This window comes from Ammospiza nelsoni, chromosome 4 (genome assembly GCF_027579445.1).
Source record: "Ammospiza nelsoni isolate bAmmNel1 chromosome 4, bAmmNel1.pri, whole genome shotgun sequence".
Taxonomy (NCBI): Eukaryota; Metazoa; Chordata; class Aves; order Passeriformes; family Passerellidae; genus Ammospiza; species Ammospiza nelsoni.
Genome location: NC_080636.1, coordinates 66,269,500 through 66,292,023, shown reverse-complemented (window position 1 = coordinate 66,292,023; position 22,524 = coordinate 66,269,500). Strand labels below are relative to the sequence as shown.

General features: G+C 42.2%; 1 protein-coding gene across 1 annotated transcript in view; it reads left to right on the top strand.

Annotated features, from left to right (window-relative positions):
- ARHGEF38 (Rho guanine nucleotide exchange factor 38) overlaps nucleotides 1-22,524 on the top strand; it is a 35,886-nt gene that overhangs the window by 1,128 nt on the left and 12,234 nt on the right. Inside the window, exons 2-5 of the mRNA XM_059471214.1 lie at nucleotides 9,893-10,098; nucleotides 12,553-12,676; nucleotides 16,827-16,974; nucleotides 19,982-19,999. Of these exons, the coding sequence (XP_059327197.1) occupies nucleotides 9,893-10,098; nucleotides 12,553-12,676; nucleotides 16,827-16,974; nucleotides 19,982-19,999 (496 nt within the window). The remainder of the gene's footprint in view (nucleotides 1-9,892; nucleotides 10,099-12,552; nucleotides 12,677-16,826; nucleotides 16,975-19,981; nucleotides 20,000-22,524) is intronic.

Genomic DNA, 22,524 nt, shown 5'->3' with positions numbered 1-22,524 from the left:
TGAGTTTCCAGGGTCTTGAACAACAGGGTATGAGTATTATTATACTATAAGTGTGTATTACTAATAGTGCTATAACTGCTTAGTGGCAGTCATTCTTGCAACCATAATCCTTTATGAGGAAATAAAATAGAAAAATACTTTGGATTGCTGTATTGTGATTTTGATGCACTTAATTAGGAAGTAGCATTGCTTCAGAGAGACAATAAAAGCAGAAAATAAAATAATAAGCCTGAAAATAATAGGTTTTCTATGGGGACTGCATATGCTGAAACAGAGAGGTTCATCAATTGTGCTCTTCCCTCCTCATGATAGCTAATCAATGAGAAGGTGAAAAATACTCAGATAGGTCAGGCCCACGATTCAGGAATCTGGCAGGGGTGTTTCAGGGCACGGATAGCTGTGGCAAGCTCATGGCACAAATCCCATCAAGACAGCAGATTTTAACTCCTAAATGGGGTTGGCCAAGTGAGGTCAAGGTTATCAGACGAGTATCCAGCAAAAAGGTGTGAAATCTTTCTGTCCTGTGTCAGCCACGTTCAAGCCATGAATGTCTCCTGTTTAAAATCTGAAGGCGAGGAGGTGGGGAAGCCCAGGAAGTCATGGCAGAGCTGAGGTTATGTTTATGGCAGCAGTCCAAGGAGACAGTAAATCCAGCTTTACAGCTCCTGCCACATGCTGGGACTGCCACGGCCGCCTATTGCAAAGCATGGGCTGGTATCAGCTCACTCTGTTTGCCTCCGTTTGTTTGAGAAAAACAATGTTGGGTTAAAAATGTACCTGCAGGCTTTGCGTTGGATTAGAAGTTGCCTGTCCGCAGAGTGAAAATACAAAGGCAGTAGAAATTCCTATAAAATATATTTGCACTTGCCATAGAATTGCAGTTATGTGCCCAGGCCTGACCTGGATCAAATTTTTTTGAGGAAGATGTGCCTGAATCTGATAAGGATCACGGATCCCGGATCCCGGACCTAATGTGCTGCCTGCCAACACTGACGCTGTGCTGTGGTTGGACACCTTTGTGTTCTGCATTTTTCTCGTAGCACTTGGATGCAAAGCAGCTTACAGCAAGGAAGTGGTTTTGTTGGCACAAAGCTTTTGAGTTTTCCATTCTTGTTAAGAAAACCAGCAGCCCTGTTGGTGACAGCTTTTCTGGTGTGTGTCACCCGGTCGGGACTTTCTGATCACCCTAGAGTGGTAAATGCTCTGTAAAAAGATACAAATGGGAACTTGCACTTGCTTCTAACAGGAATTGTGGGAAAAGCTCTGTGTTTAGTTGCCTCTCCCTTCTATTGGCTCCTGTTCTCTAACACATAATCTGCGGACCTGGGGTAGGTATTGTAGGTATTAGCGCAGACAAGGATGTGTAAGACACAGGGATGCAACAGCAGCAAGCCCTGCAGAAGGAAATCTCCCATAAGTGGGGCAGGTTTCCACGGGGGCTGCAGGACCCTGCTCTGTGCTGGCGGCAGGCAGCCTAGGCAGAGCTCAGGGGCCACGGTGTCTTTGCATCAGCATTGCAGTTCATTTGTGCAGGGTGAAGCGCAGCCGAGGCACATCCCGGTCCCTTCCAGGCCCTGCAGGCTCGGAAGGCTCCCCTGAGAAGGAACCGGGCTGTTCCTCCACAGCCCTGGAGTATATGCTCAAAATGCAGCTCGGTGTGGTGGAAATAGAGGCCCCCAAATAAAAGCCTGTGAAGAAAACAAAACAAAAAGCCCAAGAGAGCAAGCAGTCAGGCATAAAAACTCCTAAGAATTCAATTTCTGTGCTTGGATTTCTTTTAAGTTTTGTTTTATACAGTAGACCAATGTTTTCTATGAAGAGTGAGAAGGAGACTTTCTCACTCTAGATCTCCAGGGTAATCGAGGTGGTTTGTTCTGTCCTTCTACAAACAGCAGTGCACAATAGCATTGCCAAAGGTGGAAACTTCTGCAAGTGTTTTTCACTTTAAAATTAAGGATTGGTTAAGACAGAAGAAAGCATTTTCATGGTTAATGACTATAGTAGGTGCATCTATTCAATGGCTTATCTGGTGTGAATGGCCGTGCAACATTTCCTGACTTTACTCTTTTAAAAAGGAAATAAGATGCAAAGTAACTATTATATTCTCAAGGAGCTTGGCAAGCATTCGTGACTGTACTTCAGCTCATCCTGTGAGATAACCAAATGCCTGCCAGCCCCATTTTAGATAGGGGTAAATAAGGTAATTGCCATCAAATGCCAGGTTCATGATAAAACCATGCAGTCATTTAGAGCTCAGATTACACTTGCATACTTGGAAGAGTCCAGGAATACCTTGATCAGGCCATATATATGTCTTCCATCAACTGGACATTGCTCTTCTGAAGAGGGAAGAATGGGGTTAAGGAAGGTATATTCACTAGCATCTGTGGTGGAGATGAAGAAATAATATCAAGGATCATTATAAGAGCTAAGGCAGAGCTCCTGTGACATTTCTATTCATTGCTCTGCTCTACATTCACTAGAAAATTCAGCAAGTGTGTTCTTTCAAGAGGAATGAAGAAGTTGCAAAACAAAAAGTGATATTTAGCATCTCTACTTTCAAATGTATTATCTATAGCTGGTTAGCTGGTATGAGTTATCTTTTCTAAAGTGAAAATCCATCAGTAGCAGCTTTAAAAGTAACTATATTAATATTTATGTATTGTATGAATGTTGGGATCAGTCTTTGAATTAATCCAAAGCTTCCATTCTGTGAGTACCTGTGTATTTTGATAAAAGGAGTTTGCTTGGTGCAGTTATTGGCACACAAATGTTTGCAAGATCAGGGCAGATTAGCATACAGTGTGTCATGGGGATAGATGCTATTAACTAAAAAGGGCACACCATGAAAAGGCATTTGAAGCATAGTTCATTGTCTGTTAAGTTTTGGGCAGGTTGCTGGTTTTTTTTTTTGTTAATAATTATATGCCAAACTTGTGCTTGCTGTGAAAAATGAGCTATTGAAAGCAGTGAGTTTCCTGAAGGAATCAGAGATCATATTTTCAGTGCTCAGCAAAACAATTAGTGTCTCAAAAAAGCACCTTGTCTTACAAATTATTACATATTAACTCCCTTACAACTTTGGCTGTGAACGGGTCAACTGCCCTGGTAAGTGATTTGCACACACTTCAATTTGAAATGCATCAGGGACGTACCTGTATTGGTGATTCAAATCACACAGCTACCACAATACACTACCTCAGAGCTCATGTCTGAACCCTGAATGCTCTGTGTCTTCTCTGTCTAATGTAGTTATGAGAAATAACTAACACCAGATATTCTGCACCAGATGATGCAGAAACCAGCAAAATGATACAAACTCTTGGAAAGCTACTATCCCTTGGAGTACAAAAGCCCAGCCACCTTTGCTCCATCTCAGGCAGGGCACCTTTCTTCGTCCCATCCTCCTCCCTGCTTGCAGAGCACACCACCTCTTCCTGCATGGGCTGCCCATGCTGTCAGCTTCTTGCACCTCCCACCAGGTGTAAAGATGCCCTGTGCCACTCCCCAGTTCCTTATTTGCTTTGTGCTAGCTTTCTATGGACTACAATGCAGATAATATCTTATTTCACTGCAGAATGTATTGATCCGTGCAGCGGCTGGCTTGCTAAAGTACAGTAAGGAGTAAAACTTCAGGTTATTTCCTGACATGCAGGAGATGGCTTGATGAAAAGTCTCTCCCCCTTCTCATCCCCCCTGGGATGAGAAGTCACAATCTAACAAATACTTCTATTTTCTCCCATGCAAATTTAGGCTCGGGGGATCTAATTCTGTTAACTTGTGCTGCAATAAAGCTGGAGTTATTCCTTGAGCTTATTCCCTGTCTGTCAGGTAAGTGAGCCCATCTTTTCAGAGCAGAATCCATTTTGTGCTGCAGTGTTTGCACAGCACTTAGCACAGCCAAGCCCTGCTGGGGCTGAGGACTCTTAGGAGCTAAGAGTAGAACTGGGAACTGCAGCCGAAGGGAAGACTGGGACACAGGGAGAGTTATGGATCCTCTTCTGAGCATATAAACAAACATTTTATTAATTGGGATACTTTGCTTTGTGGGCCACAGTTCATACAGCTAATCCATGCCAAATCCTGAGGTGCTTGTGTCCTGGAGGGAGCAGTTCAGGTGCAGCCCTTCCTCAGTTCCTGCCCTATTAACATATTAGCTCAGTGCCAGGGGTGGTGTACTTATACCGGTGTGTGACACCTTGGGAAGGTTTATTTGTAAGTATTGGAGCTAACAATAAGGGCATTCTTCTGTCACCTGATGATAAGCTTTCTTCCCTTGCACCACGGTCACATGGGAGCTCTCTGTAGTCCTGTCAGCACACACATAATTAGAGCGGTCTGCTGTCAAGGAATTGAAGAAAGAACCTGCACATTGAATGTAAATACTCTCTGTACCTTATGGAACAGAAAAATGATCAAAGATTGGATGACCTAATTGCATGGAAGTCTCTGATGCAGGTTTTATAAGCAAACCTGTTGCCCAGGAATACGGGTGCAAGGTCATCCTGGTCCTGCAGTGTTTTCTTCCTGGGTTCAGAAAAGGGGCTTTTTGCATGTGTTACAGCCTGTGCACAGCAAACCTGCTCCTGAACAATGCTTCTCTCATGAGTCTCTCAGTAAAAGGAAAAAAAAAAAAAGGTTTTCCTCAAGTCTCTCCCAATATTTTTCTATTTCAGTGCCCAACTTGGTTTTCAGTGGCCTAATTTGCACCATGTTTGCACCATATTGTTGTGCTGTAAGAACTCTGGTGGGAACTGTAAGGACACCCCATGTGGTCCCTCACAAAGGGAGGGGCATCTGGAGTAAAACTCAGGTGTGTTATCTAACGTGATGCACTTCATCTGCACCTAGAGTCACACTCCATCTTTCCCCACTGCCTGTCCTGTTTCAGGCTCCCTCACTCCCATGGATCCCAGTGTCTCAGTGTCCTGCAGCCTCTCCAGCTCCTGCAGTGGATACAGGCGTGTAGAAAACAGAGCCAGAGCGACAGCATGAGGAAGGAGAGGAAAGCTGCCACAGCTCTGGACTTGGCTGCCTGCATTTCATTCCCAAATCCAGCTGATAAAAGTCGGTGTACATTCCCTTGTGTAATTGCTAGGTTATCTGAGGGTAAAGGCTATCTGAGGACTTGCTTTCACAGAGGAATAATTTATCCAGGGTGATACAAAACTCATGTTTAACATGTGAAAACACAGTCATTCTGTAATTTGTTTGTTATACCTTGATAACTTCTGCCTTCACCAGTCCCTTGTGCCAGGCAAAATCCTTGTATCTGCATAGTGTGAGTGAGAACTCACGTTCCTTTGGCATCTTTCAAATTCTGCCTAGGTAATAAAAAGGTCTGTAACTCACTCCACACACCAGCATCACTGTACTTGTTCCTATATTCTGTGCTAGTTCCTCTGGTTCCACATGGAAAGAACTGGATGGGGAGAAATCTGGGTCCCTGCACAAAGAGCAAATGTAATATCCATTCAGAGCATCTTACCTGTGAGGAAGGATGGATAGAACAGACCTCTTGGAGCTGCTCACTCTCCAGGCAGGAAAACCAGGGAGATTTATGCACAGAGATCTTGCAGCCCTGCTATGGCTGGTCCTCCAGTCCTTTGCTGTGGGTCCCTGTAGTGAACGAGTAAAATGTAAGGAATGTTTCTCCATTACCTCTTCTAAGATTAAGGTTTGAATATTAAAGTATTAAGTTACCTTTAACAAAAACTTTAGAAACGACTTTATTTTAGAAAATGAGGCATCCTATTGAAAGTTATTCATAGAGCTTTTAGTTGATACATTAAGCAAGCAGCAGACTTTTGTTACAGCAGAGCAGCAAGCAGCAAACTTTTGATACATTAAGCGAGCAAGCAGTAAACTTTTTGATACAGCAGGAGCCAGCCAATGAACTTTGTGAAGTGGATGTGACCATTGCCTCTTTCAAAACCCTCTAAAAAAAGCAAACGCCTAAGCTGTCACTGGGGGCTGTGCTGCAAATATCTACCCAGCGCTGGAAGCTTTGCTGTCTGTGCTGTCCTGGCTGCTCCAATGAGGCTGCCCATGCTCCCCATCCCGGTCTGGTCCTGCTGCTGTGGCGCTGCTCCCTTGCTGGGTCACTGGGCTCCTCTGGGAGAGGCTTCAGCGGAGAAGGACCCCCTGCACCCGCCCGGATCGCCCCCATCGCACCCTATCAGCCAGCGCTGGACCCATGGTGGTGGTAACCCCTTTCCTGTGCTTCTTGTAATTATTCTGGCATTCTCCTACTCTTCTGCTTTTCTCTCTTTCTTCCCTCTTTTATGAAAAATAAAGTCGCGTTATCGCTCTGGATCCCAACATTTAACGTCGTTTATGTTTTAATCTCACTTTCAGGTATGTTTTGAGCCTGGTTCCCTTCTGCAGTTGTAGATTAAGGCAAACCTCCTCTCCTCCCTTTAAGCAGATTGGAACAGTCCCCCAGCACCTGCCCAGGGCCTAGAAGAGAGCTGCTGTATGCAGTATCATTGCAAGCTCTGTTCCTCCATGCTCTCACCACATTGTGGGATGTCTCCATCTGGGGGACATCTTTAGACTTCACACTTGCAAGAAATTGTTTTTGTAAGATATATGGCTTCTTTGTCCTTGTCATCACATAATGAACCTCTTGTTTTGTGCAACTTCACAATACTTTGTGAAGTATTTTTGTACTTCAATACACAGTTGAATAACCTAAGTCATCTCCAAAGGAATGTCCTCCAGAAAGGCAACTCCTGCAGATAGCTGACGTCACAAAAGCATTAATTACAAACTTTGCCTTCTACTTTATATTCTTATGTCTAGTAAAAGTATCAGTTAGTTTTTTGTCAACTGGGCTTAAGATGCAATGGTTTAACAATCTATTCAATAGACTATTTTTTCATTTTTCTATACCTGGTATCTCTGAGGACAAATGAGTCAAATTCTTACTGTAGCAGTTAATCCTCAACGATGTCTTTTCCTGCTAATCCTCTCTTCAACTGTTCCAGGGCTGGTACACATTACCAGGTATAAATGAGTCTGATTATATTCCAGATATGCTCTCACTGTTTGTGCATTCATTAAACTTGCACTTACTCCGCAAGGATTTCAGCAAACTACTAATGTTCTCAAACTGGTCAAAAGCAATCAGCTGAACATGAAATCATACATTTTGGCTGTAATCATCACTTCAAGACCTTGCTGTTGCATTCTATAGAGACAGATATGCCTGAAATGAGAAAGTTAACATATTGGGTGAAAATGGAAAATTATATTACATTTAACTAAAGGAAACATTTATTAAAAAACATGTTTTCTATAAGGAAACAGCATCTAACTGATATTTCTCATGATTACTTCTTCCTGTTGAGAATAATTTTTATTTCCCAGCATTATTATCTATTATGAAATAATGATAATAGATGAGCCCTGACATAATTCAAGAATCAAATTTGATCAGGGCTATCTAATGACACAAACTGAAAGAACAGCCTCTCGAGGGATTGTGAATTCCAGCCTGAAGTGAAATACAGTGGCTTTATTTTGCTCATATAATGGCCTCCCCTGCCACTAGTATAAAGATTAGAAAGTTTTTTTATACAGCATCTTGTGTTTACCTTAAAATTCCATCTGATATGATAACATCTGTGTCTGAGACAAAACTGAACTTCTGAGATCTTCCTCTCTGTGCTTTCTCAGGAGTTGCCCTGAACTCTTCACACAGAGTTGCAGGCATGCAAACAGTTTCACACTCAATCTAAAGAAAAATCCTGGTTTTGGTGCAAAAGTTAAATATAAATGGATTGTTCATATGGTTCCTTGTGAATTAATAAATGTGGTTACATACTGTAAGTTTTCAGAATAAAAAGTACCTGCTGCTTTAGCATGTCAGCAGCAGGCAAGGTGGTCGCATTCTGCAACCCTAGCAGTAAATTTCTCTGAGGGAGGTTTGAAGTGATACTGGTACCAGTTTTGCTCTCCTACTCACTAAAGAGCAGAGTCTGTAACATTCAGCACACAGCACCTTTGGTGGATGAGCTCTGCAGCAGCACGAACTCATCAGTGCAAGGTTAAGCCTAAAATTCTTTTGATAGCCAAGGCCTTGCAGAGGGGAGACATTCTCTTCATGTTTCCGTTTCATTGTCTCTGTACAAACTCGAGGACAAAATGTTCATGCCTGTGTTATGCACAAACTTCAAGGCTAAAAACTCCAAGCTGAAAAGTGTATCTAAATACAAAAATGTTTGAGAAAACAGCTCCCCTACTCCTCTGCCTTCCATTCCCCCACCCAGATTTGTTTAGGTTCTTGGTCCTCATTGTTTAAAACTAGTGCTGTAGAGACTGACATGCTGTCCCAAAAGCAGCTATTTAAAACTATCTGTGGTCACATCAGTCTCACTTGAAAACCTGGTGGGAGAGTCATTAATAAAAACCTTTCCTTTCTGAGTATCACTGGTCAGCATAATTGTAGAAGGTATGGGTAAAGATGATATATTTGATTTATTGTATTTTACACCTCTTGTTTTAAGATGGCTGACAGCCCTCTGTCCTGAACGCTGCTTGGCTGCCACAGGTCCAGCTGTGGGCTATCCTCTACCCCCTTGGCTGGTGTTGCACAGGCCAGTTGCACTGTTCAATGCTCACTGGAGTGCTCATGACCTTACCCTTAACAATCAATTAAAATAAATGCAATATGATCAGTGAGCAAAGCACCTGATACTGCTTTTTATTACCTCCTTCAGTACAGTCTGTACAAGAAGCTGACTTGAAGGTGTAGCAGTTGATTGTTGGCAGAGATTCCCATCCTTTGCTGCTGAGCAATAAAAGCCAGGGCTGTCAAAGCTCAGCCTGAGTGATGCAGACTTGAGCACGCTAATGATATGTCAATCTTTGTTGGTACTCTGCACCATCTTGTGGCTAGCAGAAAAACACCAGAATAGCCTCTGAAATCTTTGACTCGGGTCTTTTTTGGTTTCGTTTTTGGATTTTGTGTGTATTTCTTAATGAAAAATATGGATTGCCAGTGCCCTTTTTAGAGCTGACATGGATCTCTGCAGGCTGGCTTACAAACCAGCAACTGGGAAGACCATCATTACAGATAAGTAGGTTGTGTGCAGGTCTTGTAATGTACATAAATTACCCATCTGTAGAAGAGTCACTTGCATTTTCCTGTATTTGAGACAAATCAGATATCCTAGGTGTTAAGTACCAAAAAGCAGTGAAGAATGTCCTAATCCCAATGATCTCTGTTGTTTGTAGAAATGGTTGTTATTGATCATTAAAGGTTTTCTCGTATTCTTCTTGAATTCCTTTGTCTCTTTCAAAAAAATATTTTTAAACAGAACTGGAGGATTCATCATCATTGTTAGTAACATTGTCTTCACTTTAAAGTTTGTCATCCAGTACTTGCAGTCCTCAATTTCCCATGAATAGACTCAATGTTACATTGTACAGAACAAAGGTTATTATTGTGAAGCTTTTTTATGGTAAACAGCCTTTTTCTTTCACAGGAGCACATTTTTTCCATCCTCCAAATCATAATAGATGTCAGACCACTACTGTTTTCAAAGGAGTAGAAGGGCATCAGCTATCCTGGAATTTCAGTGTGACGAGAATTAGACTCTCCTGTGCTCCATAGAAAATTTCTGCCCAATACCAAACATCTAAACCAGAGGAGCCGGGGATGGGTTATCCCCTTAATGCCAAATGGACGAGTTGCTTGGGCATACCCCTGTCCACTTTTACAAGAAGGAGATGGGATGACACTCAGTCTGATTTGGGTTCGCCATTTCTTATGCTTCTTTTCCTGCTCGCCATGGCTGTTTGTCCACCACCCATGGTCATGCAGGGCAAGCTGGATGAGCATGTGGAATTATGACACTCCTCACAAATCTTTTCCTTTTTTTACCAGAAAAAATGGCTCCACAGGCGGTGTCCTCAGCCCCTGCCACCCCGCTGCAGGAGGACAAAGAAGAAGAAGACGAAGAAGAAGTCAGGCGACGCATGATGGCCAGGAGGGTGAAAATCATCGCAGAACTCCTGCAGACTGAGAAAGACTTTATCAGTGACCTGGATCTCTGCATCCAGGAAGTGATTCAGCCCCTGAGAAACATGCAGGTGAGTGCTGGGGTGGAGGATGAGGGGATGGTGCCAAGGTCTCAACTCAGCCACGTTCTGCTTGCAGACAATATCCATGCAAGCACAAGTGCCAGCAGGAGAGTGACGTGGTGCTGGGAGCGGGTCTGGAGCCAGCGCTCCGGGATGTGATGTGTCAGGGCTCTGACAGTGGGGAGCGTGGGAGGTCAGAGATGCTCCTGAACCCTTGTGCTGAACTTGCATAAAGCCTGCATCGAGGTGCTTGTCCAGAGGTCAGCTTGGATATTATCATCCCTGCCTATGGGCTGCAGCAGCAGCTTCCAGCTCTGCCTTCTGCTCTGCAGTTATAACCCTTGTTATGTGCCACGGCAGATGCTTACTGGAACCTCAAAATGAAGGTTTTTCCCACAGTAGAGACTGGAATGGCATGAATCTCTGCATCAAGGTTAAATTCAATTGTTAAGATAACTTTATTCATCCTTTCAGACAGTTGTAGTGGATAAATACCATGCTTGACAGGCCAGTGAGGACTTGGGATATTTGTATTTCACACAAAAGAGGTACATTTAAGAAAAAAGGCTCATAAACTACCTTTCATGGAAAAGACCTTATTAGGCCAATGATACCTATTTTCTTTTTCAGCTGAGACTTCAAAGAGCACCTTTTCCTCAACAGTATTTCAATTTGTAGAAAAATGGTGCTGGAAATAGAGGAGATTGTCCAGACAAAGATTCGTGTTTGTGAGGCCTAGCATTCAACAGAGGCTGCACAAATTATATCTGCTGCAGAAATAGAATAAAAATAATTTTAAACAGACCTTAATCCACGTAATCTTTGTGTAGGGTTTGTGGTGACAAAATGCAGATGCAGAGGCCAAAGTGTCATCAGGTGACATTGGCAGTGCCTCTTAACCTGTGCTGCTAAAACTTCTGCAGGACATTTTTGCTTTTCTAAGACTGTGTCAGAATTTGCTCCAACCCACTCTCAGAAGAGCTGGCATCTGCTGACATAACTTTAGGAGTTCTTGACTTCTTCTTCCTCCCTCACTCATTCATCCACTTAGAAGTAGTCTCCACTTGACTTCCTCCCCAGCCTGGCCAGCACGGTGCGAGAATATTCCCTGGTTGAACTCGCTGAGATTTTTGACAAAAGTGCTGTATTCTGTCACTCTTTTTCACCCAACTAAAAACATTCTTTTTGATTCTGTCCTTTGCCACTGTGTTAATGTGTGGAAGTGTCCATGCATGATGTAGCTCCAAATACTATGTAGACATGCTGGGGAGGAGGTCAGAAGTCCTGTGCTAGATGTATACAGGAAAAGTAATTTAGAGATTATAACTGTCTTAATCTAATAACCTCTGCATTTTTGAAAGGCTTTCAGGAATGTTACATGTTTTTAATGCTAGCTCTCCAATAAACTACCATATTGGAAGTTTATAATGTATTTAGAAAATTGGTCTAGGCAATGAATCTGTTTCATATTTCCAAATGGATAAAACACGTTTTAGCCCCTATAATGCTTATAAAGAAATTAACTGCATCAGTACTGGAAGTGTATTTCTGATTTTGTTACAATAGCATGCAATTTGATCCTCCTGGCATCTGGTAAGCTGCCATGTAAATCAGCAGTTCTCTTCCAAATGGAGAGGTAGGCTCAGAGAGTATTGATATGGGTGATGAAACTGGTCTTGTCTTTGTTCTCAGTATGAGCACATTACCACTGGTTATCTCCAATGATCCCCAAATAGTAACTATTGCCCTGCTGTGAAATGAAAAGTACATGTCCTGGAAATAATTTACTTCCTGTAAGATGAGGAGGGACACAGAACCAAATTTTCAGTTGCTAGAAATGGATACAATTCACTGAAATCCATGTTGTGTGCCCAGGCTCTGTAAGAAGTTCTTTAGGTTGTATTAATATCCCAAATTAGAAATGTGTTTCTTTTAGTGGAAGTTATATGATCTTGACTTTGGATTTAAAGGACAACTAATTTAAATGGCACCAGCTATCTTGGAGTTTTTGTACCTGGTAGCTGGCACCAAAGTGCCAAGCTCTCAGTTTTTGTAGTGGCCTCTGATAGTGGGTGGTAATCAGGGAATCAAACCTAGTGCCAAGTATTGTTTTCCCCAGTGGGAAAGTAAACAAACATTTCAAAGCCAGCTAAGGATCTTTTCTTTATTCAGATGATAATATTTATTTCCTTCCTAGGTAAACAGTTTCAGTTAGTGATAGTTTAAAATAAGGTTAAAAACACTTGATAACATACACTTTGTTAACAGCGTCAACCATATTATACTAATGTGAAAATTGTGTATGTGTCCTTGAAGTCACAAGGAGGATGTTTATATGAGGTTTTGCAGAAGTGGTGCTTCCTGGAGTGTTGAACACTCAGGGCATAGCAAGAGAAGCTGTGTAATACACAACGTCCTTCTTTATCCTTTGTCAGTAGCTGCTTACTATTTGTATTCCATTAGATCGCTCGCTTTGACGTGGATGGCTTGTTTAGCAACGTTGAATTGGTCCATCAGCTATCAGCCAAACTGCTGTCATTGTTGGAAGAAGCCACAACAGATGTGGAACCACCCATGCAAATAATCGGTATGTTTACTGTCCTCTTGAGTTCTACAAAGTCACGTGAAAGAATAAACATAACACTCTCCTGTCCTCTGCTCTCATCAGACTTAGCTAGTACCCCTCTCAGAGGCTGGCATGCTAGGGGCTGTCCAAAATGACACAGGAAAAATAACATGTGAAACCTGTCCACTTGCTGTACTGTATTTGTATGATGATGATGCTTTTTTTTCCATACATCTGGATGCTGAGGAGAAGAGAGGAAGGAGAAAATTGGTTTGGAATCAGTAAAACCTGTTGCAATGAGTTATACAAATTACTGCTAAGATCTGTTTCATCTAGTTTGATATTGCCTACCTAAATCCACTTGTGCTGACTCAAACTCTTATTTTGCATATACAGAGTTATGCCATTCAGGAAAAGCATTAGAAATATTTGGAATAACAAGCACGTCAAACCTCAACCCATCCCAACACTCTAAACATGTATGTACTGGTGATACAGTTCCTGTAGGAAGTGGTTAAATGTGCTTGACAGGGACATGGACAGTAGAGAAAGATGTAATGAATCTGAAGTTTGTGGGATTCTGTGTGGGAATATCTGTAGGAATCACAGGTATTTTCAGCCAACGGTTGGCCCCGGATATGTCACAACAGCCACAAGTTCTGCAGGTCAGGTCATGAACATTAAAGGCAGTGATTCATGTGACATTCTGGCACAGCTGGAGAGATTTAAGAAGTTACCAGTAGACATCAGCTCTCCCATGACTGCTTTGTCAGTGCAGAGGCACCTTAGGGTGAGCTACCTTTAAGGGATCAGGTGAGAATTCTGAATTAGCTTCAGTGCAAAGTCAGACAGTTTAGTTTAAAAATTTAAACAGTTCAGTTTAAAAAATTTCCAGCTGTGATTCAGAGGTCAAGAGAGGTTCTTTCTTTCCTAGCCTGACCACATACCACAGGTAACACCTTATAAAAAGTGTCCCTCTTCTCTCAAATAATTGGGTAAAAATATCAGTTGCCACTTTACTAAGAAACAGGATATTAAAGCATGAGAGGCTTGGGAAAAGTATTAATTCTAGCACGTCTCAATCTGGTTTGCCAAGGCAACAGCTTAACGTAGTTTGATGCGTCTGTGTTGTTTGGCAGTATTTCAGTAAAAGTGCATCATGATGAGTCATACTCTTAATAAGCAATGTTCTATGCTAGCAGGAAGTGCCTTTCTCACAGCCAAGAGAATCATTCTATTAGTTCCCTACCATATTCAGAAGTAAAGACAAACAATTTCATCCATCTATTAGGGTGCATTTCTCCAAAATAGACAAAGAACCATGAAAATGCATGGGATCATTGATCACAGAGTTGGCTAACTTATGACAGGAAAAAGGTTGTCAAGTAAGGTGTGAGACATTCTTCTGAAGGCTGAGACAAAAATAGGGAGAATAATTGCATCACTACAAGCAGTTAGTAGGTTTATTGTCCTCTGAAAGTACATCAAAGTAATAATTTTGTGTTCGGGATCTTCAGTGTAAAAGTTTTTGAAGCCAGTCTATAGAAAAAGCACACTCATCATATTCTGTCATGTTTAATGTATTTAAAAATCTTGTATTGAAGTATCTTACTTTGGAACCCAGTCATGGTGAGGTTCAAAAGGACTGATAATTCAGTGCTTTGAAAGCAAAACAATGTGGTTGTTCATAGTCATGTCTTATTTTAGTCTGTGTTCTCCACATTTTATCCTATGTCCACATTGAAAAGTGATAATGTCCAATAGGAGCAGACTTGCAGAGTGAGAGTTTCTGCTAAGGAAATGGTATCCACACTACACATTTTACAAGGTCTTACTTCAGCTTTGCTGTAGCCTGTGCCTGTGGGTTGAGATGCCCCTCATGGCTGGACTGCATAAGATGTGCTCTTGAAGTGTGTCTTCTGGCAATTATCCTCCTCTAAGGGATCCAGTTTGTATCACTGTGACTGCTCCACCACACAGGGAGATGAGGACTAATGAGTGGCTGGTTTCAAAACCCATCTCCTAATCTGAGCTAAAATAGGTTAAATACCTTTTATAGTCCTTCTGTGATTTTTTTTCTCCTCTCTGTTCTGAGTACATATTCTTCATGTTCCTCTGTATATGGAGGAATATGAAGACTTAGCTTTTGCTATTAGCCTCCTTCCTCCCTCTCCTACTGCTGCCTGTAGTAGAAGCACCACTGAGAGCAACAGGGAGAAACTGCTTTGTTACTCAAGTCTTCCTCCTAGGAATTTCTCTTTGAGACTGATGACCAACTCCAGAAGAGGCATCAAGGAGCTTTGCATCTCTCAGAGTATTTTTAAAGCTGTGCCAAATCCAATGTGGTTTTGGTTCATAAAGTAAGCTCCCACAGTGATATGCCCAAAACTCATCTGATTCGGTTCGTACAGCTCAGAACCAAGACAGGCTTTAGGTTTAGAAATCCACCTGCTGTTAAAAGGCCCTGTTCATGAAATCAGCACATGATTTTTCTCATCATTGAGCATCAATGGGAGTATCTTTCGCTGTGGTACAATACTTCAGTGAACAGAACTTGCCCAGCTCTTTCCTTCTGGAGAAGCTAATTTTCAGCCTGTAGTATACACTGAAATGAGCTCTAAGGCTACATTGCATTTTTCCTACTGAAAATGTGACCTCACTTGAGGGCTTAGGATAACACAGACCATGCTAAGCACTTGGAGCTCTGCTTAATGTTAGTGCAAATTTTGAGAGCTCATGATCTCTAGAATTGGGTGCCAAGCATGCAGGATCAAGGTTGAGGCTTGTTAAGGTTTCCCCTAAGGTTGGTGGCTAATAAAGACCTGCACAGAGTTCATGGGAAAGCCAGGATATAATGTGCATTGTTAGCCATCTGCATTAGCAGTAAGCACAAGGCAGAGAAGACAGCTAAAGAGCATTTAACTACAGGATGCTGGTGCTTTTCTGATTGTGCCCTTTCAGTAACTAAAATGTACTGTGGTGGTCTTAGCTCCTCATTGTTTTTTCCCTTATTTGCACCCTGAAACCAACGTGCATTAGACAGCCCAGTTAACCTTCGCTGCTAGGGCAGAAAACCCAGGGCTGTGTTACTGTGGTAACTGAATCATTTTTCACTTGAAGATGGAGCAGTTCAATGCAATGTATTATGGAACAGCACACTCCGGTCAGGATGAAGCATGCAGGATGTCTGACAGCTCAGAGCTTGCTCTGTGAATGAATAGAGAGCTCCCAATTAATGCAGTGTTCAACTTTTACCTTTAATAGTCATTGCTGTAACTCAACAGGAATGTTTATAAACATCTATTTGGACTAGTTGCCACATAGATATAATTTTCAGTAAATGCTCTCCTTGCTCAGATTTCTTACATACACAGAACCAGACACAAGAGTTTTAGGCTGACAGAATTAGGCTCCAGAAATAAATGGGAAATGAGTGTAGGACTACTTTAGTGCCTCTAAAATTCCCAACTGTTCTTTATGGGAAAATGGTGGTGTGGAGGACTGAAGATGGAGGTGTTCTCCCTCTTCAGCTGTATATAAACCTAGATATTATATAAAAATGGCTGTAATCCATGGTGGTTTCATTTAATTAGGGGGGGGGTGGAGGTTTTTCTTCTGTCGTGTGGAGAAAATTCTCTATTCTAGGTCGTAACAATTGCCATTTCAAGGTTTTGCAAAACAGATAAAATTGAAATGGCTAATGGAAGATAGAGTCATTATTCCTGTCATTACCCATTTAAGTTCATATTCATGAAAAAAAGTCAAAAGGAAAGCTAACAGGCTTGCATTCATCCCTCCTGCCAGCCCATGACACAAAAATGGTCTCCCTTTATTAGTTAAGCTCTCCTGTGTGTATTCCTACGAAGGGGCATTAAGCTGGGGCAGTGAATTAGGAGGTTGTGTTTGAAGGGGTGGGGGTTGTAGACATTTCATGCTTTTCCCCTGAGGGAATTTTTGTGCATTAACACTGATATAATGGTGCCTGGCTATGACAAAGATGAGCAGCTGAGAAATACATGTAATAAATAATGCACATAAACACACAAGATCATTTCTAAGGGAAGTAAAGTGGAAGCCAGCCTTTTTAGCTCACAGCTAATGTGGTGGAATAATAAAACTCCTTCTGAGATGCTGTTGTCTGACTTGACATGCTTTGTTTTCTCCTTAACAGGGGAAGTGTTCTTGCAGATTAAAGGCCCACTAGAAGACACATATAAAATCTATTGCTATCACCATGATGATGCACACACCATGCTGGAATACTATGAAAAGGATGAAGAACTGAAGCAGCATTTAAGAGACTGTGTACAGTCCTTAAAGTAAGATCTTTTCAAATGATGATTTCCGTCCATAGTCAGTTGCCTGGCAGGGAACATTTTAAATGGATGTAGATGAAAGGTCCCCTGTAAATCCGGAGTTTTATAAGGCTTGCTGGGAGCTCTGGCTTATGCTGCTTTCATGAAAAGATGACAAGCCAGGGGCCATGATTAGATTTTTTTCTCTCTAAGATGGCCAAAAATAGCACAGGAAAGGTTGCTCTTTCCTTAGTTTCAGTGCCCCATACTGGCAAAAAAAAAAAAAATTTAAAAATTGCTACATCATATCACAGGCTATTAGGAACACCTTTTCCAATCCCAGGAAACTTGCTGCCCCCTGTCTTCAGCAAGTCTGCTCCTTGAATTGGAGCAGGCTGTTATGGAGCTACTCGAGTGCACTGGCAGTTCTGGGCTGCTGCTACGAGGCCCCAGGGTCTGGAGCTGCTGTGTAGTTCCCAACTCCTCATAATGGGGGTGTCTGAGAGGGAACAGTGGTGCAGCAAGCTGCCAGTTCCCACCAGAGCCAGGTGCTTGTGCCATTGGCTCCAATGCCAGACCCTTGGGAAAATGTGTAGAGAACTGGGGATGTTGCCAAGTAATGGATCCATCTGTCTTCCAGCACAGCTTCCTCCTGCAGCTAGTGGCAAGCATCAGCTCATCCACTCCATGGAGAATGCTTCTCTTCCCACCCATAAATCCCCTTGCCCCTCACTTTCCCAAAAGCATCACACAGAGCTGTCAGGAGGGAACATGCTGCAGATTCAGACCAGAGGTCTGGCTCTAGCTCCAGGAAAGGCCCATGCTGCACTCTTGTAGGAGAGATGTAAAGTTATCACAAATAAAGAAGTGTACATCAGCAACAGATATTTCAGCCACACCCTAATTTGTGATTGGTCTGCAGAGATCTGTTAAGACTTAGGAGATGGGAAGTATGTCCAAGTGAAATCTGGAAAGAGTGGTGAAGGAAAATATTGATAACATAAAAAGAGAAGTGTTTGCTTTGAAGATAGGTTTTGTTGAAAATGAAGCTTATCTTGTGCAACATGTTTGGCTCTTAAATATATAACAAAGTATATGTACAGGGTTCTCAAGTTTTAACTACCCTGGAAGTTGGAATAAATAAATTTTCATATAAACTCATGCCTTCAGGCTAATGGATGGCCAGGTATTTCTCCTAAGTGGGTATTTTGGTGCTGATGCCTACAATAATCTTTCTTGACTAATCAAGAGAAGCCACTACTGTCATTCATTTATCCATGCTGCTGAGGCAAGGGGACATGGAAGGAAATACAGATAAAAAATAATGTCCATGTATATCCTAGGGTGGATGTTGCCACTTGTATCCCAGAGCCAGCAAGAGGTGCTTCTGCTCCAAAATCACAGCTGGGCTTTGTGAAGAGAAAGGATATTTTGTGCTGAGCCACTGTAACCTTTGCTAGCAGGAAGTGACAAGGACTTCTTTACAATGAACCCTTGTTTTGCCTTATTCTTTCCCGATTACCCTTTAAACAGGAGCCAACCATAAAAGCACTGGTGTGTATATATTATGTTGTGATCTTTCCCAGTGCCTAAAGATTGCAGTCAATTCAACTATTAAGACCTGAAAGTGCACGCTGAGATTCAGAACTGTGGTCATCTAAAACTGTTTCTACCCAGTGGAGAATATTTGCCCTAGGAAGAAAACTATGCAAGATTGTTACCAAATAAGTTACAAGCTGTTTTCCATTGTGAGACATAACAAATGTGAGGGCTGGTGCTATCTTTGAGAAATGTTTACTTGATAAAGAGTTTTCTTTTCCCTTGGAAAGAATATTGTTCCACTTTAAAAATCTTAAATGAGCTGACATTAGTAGGGGCTTCTGTGCCTCCACTGAGTAATATCTGACATGTGAAAAACAAGTTCTATATCAGGAGCAATTTGAGAGTGGCACTCTGCACATCTGTACAGACAAATCAGATTTAATTAGCTATGTTGAGATTCCTGTTCCTTTTGACTAAAGAGGAAAATATCCATCCCAAAATGTAGGTGTCTACATTGGAGACATGTGCAAATCCAATTTCTGTAGAGTCCCGTGTTTCAGCAGTGATTATGCAAACTGGGGATGTTGTTTGCTAGCCCAGCCAAAGAAATGCAGCTGGTAAAAATGAAAGGATGTTGGCAGCTACCTGCTCAGCTTTCAGCCTGAAGTAGCTCGGTCAACTATCACAGGGGCAGAGGGACGTCACAAGCACACAAAATGCTGACAGTGCAGAAGCAATGAAAGCAGCAGCAGCTTCCAGATGCTCAGCTAGGCACTGGGGGCCAGGAGATGAGAGTGCAGGCAGTCAAAAAAGTGTGGCTGAGGATGTGATGTCAGGAAAGCCTGATGCAGAGATGGTGCTGACACGTTTGGGTCTCTTGCATTTCAGTGTATTCATACCATAAGAAAACATTCTATGCACAAGTTTGCAAACTACAATTTTAAGTCCCTGATGCTTTTGGTATATGCATCAACACCATCCTAATCCAGAGAGGTTTCAGTTGATGTGTGGTCTACAAAAAGCTTCCCAGCTTCATTGACTCTACACCCCAAAAGCCTGAAATGTATTCTTTTTCTTTTAAAACTACATTTCTGTTTAAAGAGAGTAGACAGAGATGTATGTAAAGTGTAAGAATGATGTTTAGTTTTACTTTTTATATTAATGGCTTGATGTTACCTACAATTGTTAGCAGAGTGATCCAAACTTCCTTCTCTAACAGTGTGAGGACAAGGCTGGGTCTCGCAGCCAAAGCAGGTTTCTTACAATCCTTTTGCATTTGGGACTGTCCATTCAAAAAGTTACAGGGTCAGATTCACCAGTACCCTCTGGCTGCTTTGTGCAGTTCTGCTGACACACAGCAGCCATAAACCTAAGTTACCTTGCCAGTTATGGCTACCCTGTGTACTGAAGTGTATCTGAGAATCTCCTGGTCTGTATAAATCCTTTTAGGAGGAATCTAATGCATGTTTTGTTTTCTTCTCTTTTGCAGAAAGAGATATGAAGAAGAGTAAGTACTATGCCTTTTTTTACATGTAAAATAATCTTTATAGTATCTTTGATTTATCTTTAGTATGTTTAGAGCTGTACAGGTAGTAATTTTAAGAACACAAGCCTTTTGTGTCAGTATAACCTGGAGAATTTTCCAGGACATATGCAGAATGCTCTGAGTGTTTGTCAACAGCATAGTGTCAGTCTTTGAAATCCAATTTCCTGCTACAATTCAGGCAGGCCTGCAGGTAAAGCTGTTTCCAAACTGACAAGCCCTTCAGTAGCCCTATGTGAGAAGCCCTCTTTAGGATCTTGCCCCAACAGTGGCTGGAAGAATATCAGAAAAGAACAAGTTCATTGCAACTTAGCCAGGAAAGTCCCCCAGCCACTGATGAGTTGTGGTTAAGGGACTTCTGTGCCAAATGTGACATCTTTGAAAAGCTGTAAAGGAGAATTTATCACAGCTGCAGCTTCTGGACATCCAGCATGTTGGCTGCATTGAAATGCAGCAATGCCTGTAGCAACCTGCAGTGAGAGGTCAGAGGAGGGGCTGTCTGAACTGAAGAGAAAGATTACAACCCCAGACAAAGTGTTAGGAGAAAGGAGGAGCAAGTGTGGTCTATGCTGGCAGGAGAGGAACAGAACTCAAGTCAAGTCAGGGAATTTGTTAATCAGTCAGTTAATTGGATGTTGTAACTGTGATCTGCATAAAATGCCCTTTGAAACACTTGCATGTTGAAACTCTACTTTTGGAGGTTTCAAGTTTTTGTGCTAGGAAATAGTTTCTCTGCAGTTTGTTTTGATAAGGGATATTCCTGTGTACCCCTGTTCCACAAGGAGTGTGGCTCCAAGAGATACAAAATATCCAGAAGGTCGCAGTATGATCATGTGAGGCAGCAACACGTGCTGAAATCACCCAAGACTGGCTGTTCTGCCTTGTGTAGCCCTAACAGATAGGAAAATCCCTGAGCTTGGCTGCCTCACAGGCAGGGCACTCAGGAAGTCTCATCACCCGCAAATCAGAGGTTGCAGAGTTGCAACAGCCCTTGGGCAGGACTGCACCCAAAAATCTGATTACTCTTGAACTGGAAAATACAGCGTAACTCCCCCCAAATGGTCTGTGATGTTGCTGCTCCCAGACTGCTTTTCATTCAAGCATGATCAAGAAAACAATTACATAAATACCAGACAGTGTTGCCCTTTGCTAGCAGCTCAGTAGGTTAAATTCTGCTTGGCTTAACAACTGTGCAGCCTCAGTGAGTTCCCTGGGTTTGCTTGAGAGACTTATGGCACAGTGAATTTTGCCCTACATGTCTGGTACTAAAATCAAGGCATGCATAGTAGACCATGAACCCCAAGATCCTGAGTCCTGCTGCAGCCTGATTCCTGCTCACCATCTCAGAACTGGCAGCTGAGATGCCAGTTCATCACACCAGCCTCAGCCCGGCTGGACCATGCTGGCTGTCATGTTTGCCACTGGACCAAGCTGCCTTGCAGTGAGAGCAAATGAAACTAAATCCTGCCTCCCCTGCCTTTGTGTGGCTCACCACCATGGGCTTTTTAAACAAGTGGGAATGTGTCTGTGCTAGTGACTTTGTTTTGCTGGGAGGCAGGAGGGAGGCTGTGCCCTGGAGCTCAGTTTGCCAGTACTGCAGTTTGCCAGCTGCATTTGCTGCAGTGCTATAGCAATAATTTGCTGTGAGATTGGTACAGTTACATGTGGCTTAGAGTACTTGCTAAATTCAAAATAACGTGGGGGAAGGCTGAAGTAGCATCACAAATGAATTACCAACTTAATTTTCTGCACAAAAGATGTCACAAGGTGTTACTCTCCTGCTTGAGTCGTGTGGCAAGGCCACTGTCCTGCCCAGCAGCCCCTGGGTCCTAACAGGGTGCACTGCAAATGGGACTGTCCAGGGAGAGTGGCTATCTCAGCTAATCTTGCTGGGGAGAATTAGATGAGTCAAACTTTGTGGCATTTAGTGCCCCAGGGAGTCATTATCTCCTAACAAACCTGCTATCTCTCACACCATATTGCAAGACTGTGTCATGCAGATACCGAACAGAGGGCTGTTTATCACTTGGGCAGCTGTCCAAAGTGCAACTATATAAAGAGAAGACACTTGAAGATTTTTCCATTCACGAGGCAGCTTTTATAGATTTGCATTCATAGAGCTTTTCAGAGAAAACAATAACAATTTAAGATTTTTTTTTCATTATTGCTGCCAGAAGCTGAAAGAAGGAAAAACAGCTTTCTATTTAATGTAAGATACAGGGGAAATGAGGGGAATTGAAATTATGAGAATGTTTCAGGACATGAGGAAGCCTTAAAAGGCATCTACTGTTAAATTTCTTTCATGCAGAACTTTTTTACAGATAATGCCTGTTTGAGAGAGATGGTTTAAATATGCAGATGTCTCTTCTCAAAGGCATTCAAATTGTTGTTAATTAGTCAGCAAGTCAGGATTGGCTCTTGTACTTTTTACACATATAAAAGTAGGAATGAAGGGGTTTTTTTTCTTTTATGCTTTCTGTTGCACAAAA